Source organism: Hippoglossus stenolepis, chromosome 15 (assembly GCF_022539355.2).
Source record: "Hippoglossus stenolepis isolate QCI-W04-F060 chromosome 15, HSTE1.2, whole genome shotgun sequence".
Lineage (NCBI taxonomy): Eukaryota > Metazoa > Chordata > Actinopteri > Pleuronectiformes > Pleuronectidae > Hippoglossus > Hippoglossus stenolepis.
The window spans coordinates 7,749,498-7,757,489 of record NC_061497.1 but is presented as its reverse complement, the minus strand read 5'-3'; the positions used below and the strand labels follow the sequence as shown (position 1 = coordinate 7,757,489).

The following is a 7,992-nucleotide window of genomic DNA, read 5'->3' as shown; positions in this document are numbered from 1 at the left end:
GAAACACAGAAGTAAGTTCAGACACACATGAGGAGGCTCTGAGGAAACACAGGAAGACATCAGTGATGTGGGAATAATGTCAGGACCCTGATGCGCATTCAACACAAACCATGTGAGGTGAGTGCACATCTTTATTTTTAATGTGGAGAATTTAGAGTGAATATTTGAATTTCACTGAGATGAAGCTTCATACAAGAGCTGAGGTTCATTACATAAATGTGTGTATGTGTTGCTTGGAGATTCATCCCTGTGTTATTTCCTTTGGTTGCACATTCACAGAAGATTAGCAGGTAGGTAGGTGGGTTGTTTAGTCTGGACTGTGCAGCACCATGCTGCTCTATGCTGTGTGTATCGCATGTCTGAAAGTTTTTTGCACATTAATATACTTTTGGGTTTGAGATAAGATGTAGTTTAACTGTCGTCGTTGTGCATATTAGTATCTTATCATAAGTTTTAACCCAAAGTGAGGGTGCAAGGTTTGGACATACAGTAATGCTGGATGGAGAGTTTATCTTGATGGTAGGGTTTTCTTGTTTTCGTCTCATAAGGCAAATCTATTGTTTTATATATCTTTATTAATACGTATATTTAAATAATATTAGAATTGTGTTTATTTCCAAACCCAGTTCAGATAAAGGCCTTTCCTTTACTCCGTGTGTGTGTGTGGTATAGTACAAGAGCATAAGGCAAATATACGAGTACACTGTACACCAATCATGTAACTGGCCACAGAGGATTTACCATATATTGCTCTGAGCAGTTTCACTGTTCACTTTGTTACATAGTTCATTTACATTACTCGGTCACCTCCTTTTGTCCTCATGGGCCGGATGTATTGCCACAGTGTTATCTCACACTGTTGACTCATTCAACTCACCGGCCAAACTTAATTTGCTGCTCAATGCAGACCCCCTGACCGTCGTGGGCTGATAATTTCGTTTGATATTGCCGAGAGCTAAACAGAAACATGTTTTAGGATTAGATTAGATATACAGATGCACTTCTCATATACACAACTAAGACACCCATCTATGTTCACACCCCAGAGACTGTCTCCCATCTGTTCTGGTCTTGGGATCATACTCGAAGTCTGTATGTGGCAATGCATCAGTTGTTTTGTTTTGGATTATATTTATGATGCTTTTATATTTAAATCACAAATATATATATATGTAAGTGTATGGCCCATATGGAAAGTGCCAAATGAGTCTTTAAATATGCTGTGTATTACTAACACGTGACAACATACATTTTATAACACTTTCTCCTCATGCAAAATAAAGAGCTGATTATTTTATGTCTCTGGAAAACAAACATTGAATTAATTATACAATGGTCTCAGGTTCTCATCATGGTGCGACAGTGTCATGTTTCATCATCTGGTACCACACAGCAGCAACAGATTAAATTGATGTGCAGAGGATCATTTGCTTTGCTTTTGTTTGAGCTTCACATTATAAATAGTCTCTGGCTCTTTATGGCCTGCATGTGAAACCTGCCGCTTTGCCCTTGTAGCACCGAGCGAGAGCAGCAGGAGGACTGGGGACACGGCTCCATCTAAACTGTGAACAAAGTCGCCATGGAAACGAGAAGTGTTTAGCCCTGAGGTGGAATCTATTGACTTCATTAAAATGATCAAAACCTTGAAAATCTCACCCTGGATGGTCAGGTAGAGCTGAAACAATGGTTATACTTTGACTAATTAACAGATTGCTTTCGGAGTCGTCATTTGAGATGAGCTATTTAAACATTATACACAGCCACTGAATCAATATACACATTTGTTATCATTATTAGATGCATTGTAGCCATAGTTCATGTCGTGCAACATGGCAACATATTTGTCAGTCACAAATAAGAGAAGCAGGAATGTTGGAATGTTCTAATACTTCTTAAACTGTTATAAGTGTGTAGAAATACAAAATACTGCAGAAAATGGAGAACAGTTTCCAAGCAGCAATAATTAGAGCGATTGATTAGATTAACAAAGTAAATGGATTAGATTAACTCAGTAAATGAGCTTTGAAGTGTGCTTGCTGCGGTTGTCATAACAAATAGAAAGTTGTGGTTCTTTTTTACTCACACTTCATCAAACTTTTTAATTTTAGAAATGGTTATATTAACAAGTCCACTGTTTTCGACGTAACTCTAAATTGGTGGTTCTCAATGTTGTCATACTTCATACATTATTCGATCTGAGTCACAGTAATTGTCGGGAAACAAAAGATAAAGCAGATCCTGAAGGAAGCGGAAATCGATACCTTTGCTGCTGTTTACGGTTACTGTAAATTAGATTTTCTTTTTTTATTCTGGATTGAGGCACCATGGAGCGGCCTGGTGGTGCAGAGGGCAGGATCTGTTTCACCCCACAGCAAGAGGGTTACGTGTTCAATTCCCACTTTGGCCCTGGCTGTAGTTGGAAAGTCAAAATAATCTCATTTCCTAACAACTATTCCTGGAACCTGATTCAGTTAGGAAAGGAGACAATCTGACCCTACTTACACTCTGTGTTTGTGTTTATAACAGAAGAAGGTGAAGGGACAAACTGTGCTGTACGCCTACAATTCAGGAAAAGTTACAATTCATATACTAATGAAAGATGTTTTCAGTTCATACAAAGGAAACACTTTAACCATCAGTTACTCCTAAAAAAATATTTTATTTAGAATAAAAACAAAACTGAAATGTTGAAAAGATATAATAACATGAGGAATATACATGAAAAAAATGTATGTATGTGCATTTGACAATCAGGGGATGAAAATAACTTATATTTGTATTTAGTTCTAATGATGATATTTTGAACTATAAGTTCAATATGCTTCTTGTTCACTGTGACTCCTGACTGGACAGGTCAAGATGTCTGTTTGTCTGGTAGTTAGCAGGATTACGCAAAAACTACCGGACAGATTACGACAAAACTTGGTGGAAGGAAGGGTCAGGGAAGAACCCATTACAGGAGGCAGATCCAGGATTTTGAACATTGTGAGATAGAGCGTTTTTAACATTCACCTTCATTAAGTGAACTACTGAGCCTTGGTGAGAAGATCCACTAGAGGGGCATTCTAGTTTGTCTCTGTATGTTGTCCCTGCGATACGCTATCAACCTGTACAGGGTGTGCACGGCGTCATGTCAGCTGGGATTGGCTCCAGCTCCTCCCTCCTCAAAGGGAAACTGGTATTGACAATGGATGGATGGATGTGACGACATTTACAACATAATAATATATTGTGGTACACAGAGGTCTAATAATAACAGATGATATGGGTAAATCTGTTGACGTAATTTTTTATCATCTCAAATAAGCTGTTGTCTATGTATAGTTATAAAAGTCATGTCTGCTTCCTGTTATAAAGACGCAGAAAACAACACTCACTCAAACAAACCAAAATCAAACACACAATACAGCGTGTATACAAGCAACACGTGAGACATAGAATGACATCAGTGAATTATATAAGTGCATATTAGTTTAACTTGATTATTATTTAATCTGCATTTATCACTATATCCTTGGTGCAAGAAAGTTCAGCTGTGGCTTAGAAAGAGCATCTCACACAAAAATCCAGGTTATTCATATTGAAAATCTTTTTTTATATAATTATATACATTTAAGATTAGATTTGAGTGACATCCTAAGACTCAAATCCATCATTTGAAACAACTGGTGTTTTTGATTGTCTGTAACAATTGAGAAGTGGTCAAATGACATGTCGGGGTTGAATGCATGGGAACCTTTTTCTGGTTTTAGATTCATGGGTTTTCTTAAAGCGCTCAGTTCTGTTTACTTTACTCCTCTGACAGAATGTTTTATGTGTGTTTTTAAGATCTTGTCATGCCCACTAGGGCAGTCGTGCTTTTAGAGGTTGGTTTCTCAGTGGAGGTTGGACGTTCTCTATTTCTCTCTGTGTTGTTGACCATCTTGGTCAAGTGTCATGTGGACCTCGACACCACTTACTGCCAAAGTCCTTCAGGAAAATAGTTTAATGTATAACCTACGGAATATAAATGAACTGTGCCTCGTGAAAAACAAGAATAACCTGCTGGAATCAGGGAATGTCTATGAATCTGGTCCAAGTGTTTTCAATGAACATCAGTAGATGGATGTGTTTTCACCCCTGTCCATTTGTTTGTTGGTTGGTTGGTCAGCAGGTTTACACAAAAACTACACACCAGTTTTCCACAAACCTTGGTGGAAAGGTGACACATGTGCAAAGAAAGACAACATTTTGGACAGATGGACAATGTTGTTGTTTCTTTTCTTACATTTCCACGAAATTATTCAGGGATGATGAAAAATATCTGGCTTTTTTCATCTGCTCTACGTTCTTAAATAGGCAGAGAAACCTGTAACTACAACATATGTGTAGCTGAGGTAATGTGGATTCAGAGGGGAATCAACACTTTGTCTCAATAGTTTTAGAACTACGTCCAAACGAATGTGACTTGGTGCAGAAGTTAAAGGGGACTGTTGGGCCTAATCGGTGAAGGTATGCACTCTACTGAATACCATTCTATTTTTAACATGTAAACTGATTAGAGGGTTTATACTACATGGTAATGAGCTGGTAATGAAGGGCAAGAATGTCGCTGTTGTTTAACTTGGCAGATGTATTGAAACTTAATGGTATTGAGATGAGGTATGTCAGTATGTCCATAAGAGGGTGAAAGATGATGTGAGTGCTGATGTGAATATTAACTCCATGTTGCTTTGTTGTATTTTAATAGTTTCTGGTTGTATGTGTACGTATACAGTGACTCTGACTGTACATGTGCGTCAGCAGCTAATCTTAATAAAGCCATTGCAGCCTATTTCCTGTAAATTATTTCTGTTTGCTATTTATTATAGCAATTTATCATCATCTTTAACTTATATCTAAGTCTACAAGGACATTGCTGCCCTTCTCTGGTATTACCACTTTATTTTTCTGTAAGGCAAGGCAAGTTTATTTGGATAGTACATTTCAACAACAAGGCAATTCAAAGTGCTCCACATAAATCATCGGGCGGCTGCAGCTGCATTTAGGTAATTTCATTAAATGACAGGACGAGAAGTCCTATTCTTTTGAAACACACAGGTCACATGCCTTATGAAGCAAATTGTGATTTGTGAATGGGCTATAAAAATATTTGATTGGTTAAATGATAAAATGCTTTTTATTGGTAAAGTGTGAATTATTCAGATGATGACTGTTCTTCTCCTTCTTCACCAGGGACATCTTTGCCTCAGAGGCCAAAGAAAGAGATGGCTGGGAAGTGCTTTGACATCAGTGATCTACTTCTGAAAAGTTTGGAGATACTTGGATGAAGCAGTTGTTACTTCTTTCTTTTTACTGGGATTCGAACAGTAGCACTGTTTCTGTGGCTGAGGAGGAGCAGGAGGAGGAAGGCACCATGATCTCCACAGCCCTCCGCTGGCTCGTCCTGGTGTTGTTCATCATTCTGACCATCAGTGGGAACATGCTGGTGTGTTTGGCTGTCGGGCTCAGCCGTAGACTGTGGTGCATCGCCAACTGCTTCGTGGTGTCGCTGGCACTGACGGATCTGCTGCTGGGCCTGCTGGTGCTGCCCCTGACTGCTACCGTGGAGCTGCGTGGCGGGAAATGGCCCTTCGGGGGAGCCCTGTGTAACATCTACCTCTCGCTGGACGTCATGCTGTGTTCCTCCTCCATCCTGACCCTGATGGCAATCAGCGTGGACCGATACCTGGCCATTTCAGCTCCGCTCAGCTACTCCCGGAGGGTCACCCCTCTGAGGGTGACGCTGGCCCTCATCGCCATCTGGGCCTTGTCACTGGCCGTGTCCTTTGTGCCCATCCACCTGGGCTTGAACACGGTGGACTACAAAGTGCAGCACGTGGACTGGGGCTTGGGGGATGAGGACAAAGAGGGACGCTACTGCCAGTTTGAATGGAATAACAACTACGTTCTTATTTATGCCTTCGGCTCATTTTACCTGCCTCTGCTGCTTATGAGTGGAATGTATCTTTGCATATTCAGAGTGGCACGAAAACAGGTCAGTGTTTATTATTATTCTGTAAAACATGCTGAGGGGGGATGTGAAAGGTCATAACTCAATGCAGTGCATAACCTTTTTCATCAGTCTGAGGCTAAAATAAATTTGTGATTTCGTATCAGTGATAAAAACCTAAAAATATGATTCACATATTTTTTATGTTTCTTAACCTTTTCTCCATCGATCCGTCCAGGTGCGGCGTATTCGTGCTGCCATGCCGTCATATCCATGCACAGCGTCGACCGCAGCCATAGCCCACGAGCACAAAGCCACAGTGACCCTGGCAGCAGTACTGGGGGCCTTCATCATCTGCTGGTTCCCTTACTTCACTTTCTTAACCTGCATGGGAATAAAGGAAAAGACAAACCCCCCCAACACGCTTCACTCTGTGATCCTGTGGCTGGGCTACTTTAATTCTGCCCTGAACCCCATACTGTACCCAGCCTTCAACAGGGATTTCCGCAGGGCCTACGGAGACCTCCTTCGCTGCAGGGGACAGTCTCGCAGAAAACTAACGTTCACCTGCTTGTTCGTGCCTAAAAGACTGAGCTTTACGAACGGACAGAAGGTGACACAGCAGTCAGAGAAACGTACGGACAAAGTTATGAAAGAAAACGAGGGGAAGAGCCTCACGCTTCATGAGAGAAACGGTTTCCCTGATGAGCCGTGGTGAAATGCTGGACTGTAGACCTGCAGGAACTGTAAATACAAAGTCACTACTACTCACAGAACTAGCCTAGCTGAGCATTGTAGGTGATTAGTGTATAGTGCCAACGGTGACACAGTTCATGTAAAAACCCAATGCACAACATCATGAGTGTTTTCTAAGTGTATAAGCTGAATAAAAGCTTGTGCGTAATATAATAGGTGGCCATTATCTTCTTGATGACTTTTCCAGTAAAGAAAAGCCACAGTTCTGAAGTGTCTGTTTATTAGAATGTATAAAAAGCAAAGTGTGGACAGAGCACAGCAGAGTGGAATGAATGGATGACTCAGTAAATGGACCAGAAAACTGCACAGAGGTTAAAATGTTGCAAATTGTTTATTTTGCTCTGGTTCCCGCACTGCAGTTAAAGTGAATTCCTGGACTTTTCAACACATTAACTGCAACTAAATAGAACATCCATTTTTCAAAATAAAGGTGTATTTTTTTGTTATTTATGCGTGCAACATGGTCCAGGGTTGTTGCACTGATTAAAACACATAATATATAGTAAAGCTGCTCAAGTCTTTTTTCCAAATGGGCACACTGCACCTCATCAGATACATAATACCTTCAATACAAGTTCATTATTTGTATGTACATGTTACCAGGATTATTGTCAGACAGCCCATTGACACTTATATATAAGAAATCATGTAGAAAAGATGAGAATAAACCTGGAATCTCCTCAACAAACTCTGTTGACAAAAGACATACGCATAAAACAAATTTTGAATTATAAATCCCTGGGGTCCAATTTGTAATTTAAAGCTACCTACTGTGGTGAATGAGTGAACTTAATCCCACCTTGATCAGGCGGATAGTCAGGATGTACGGCTTGTGGCAACTTTTACAGAAACATATCATGTAAAGTTGAAAGTTAACTGAAAGTTAATAGCACACTCAATTTTAATCGCTTTTCATTTATTTTGCATGTTCATTTATAAATTCAGTATTGTCTTGCATGAGGCAGAATAATAAAATGTATTTATGTTTAGTTTACTTTGTAACTTTTTTCTTTTATTGATTGCATGTAATTTTATTTCTAAATTGTTTGTATCTATTGATAATTTATAAATTATTTAATAAACATTTTATACATTTGATTTGTACTCTTGAAATTGCACATTGGCACATCTAAATGTGGGTGAACATGTTATGTATATGGTAAAGACAGTGCTTTGAAAATAGATGAGGTTGGTTCAAAAATCACATTAATTGAATTGATTTGGGATGAACTGATAACTCCGCCCAATAGAAGAGAGGATGCTAC

General features: G+C 39.5%; 1 protein-coding gene across 1 annotated transcript; it reads left to right on the top strand.

The window, feature by feature from the left end:
• Positions 1-7,628, top strand: hrh2b (histamine receptor H2b). The gene is made up of 3 exons (XM_035178890.2): positions 1-117; positions 5,215-6,016; positions 6,210-7,628. The coding sequence occupies exons 2-3, from the start codon at positions 5,306-5,308 to the stop codon at positions 6,687-6,689; spliced, it is 1,191 nt and encodes a 396-aa protein (XP_035034781.1). The 5' UTR covers positions 1-117; positions 5,215-5,305; the 3' UTR covers positions 6,690-7,628.
• The last annotated feature ends 364 nt before the right edge of the window (positions 7,629-7,992 follow it).

What these genes read in the sequence shown, in the direction of transcription:
- hrh2b (XM_035178890.2), top strand. Translation starts at nt 5,306, where the DNA reads ATGAAGCAGTTGTTACTTCTTTCTTTTTACTGGGATTCGAACAGTAGC. An exon ending in TCAGAGTGGCACGAAAACAG is followed by an intron (nt 6,017 to 6,209) that starts GTCAGTGTTTAT and finishes CGATCCGTCCAG; the next exon opens with GTGCGGCGTATTCGTGCTGC.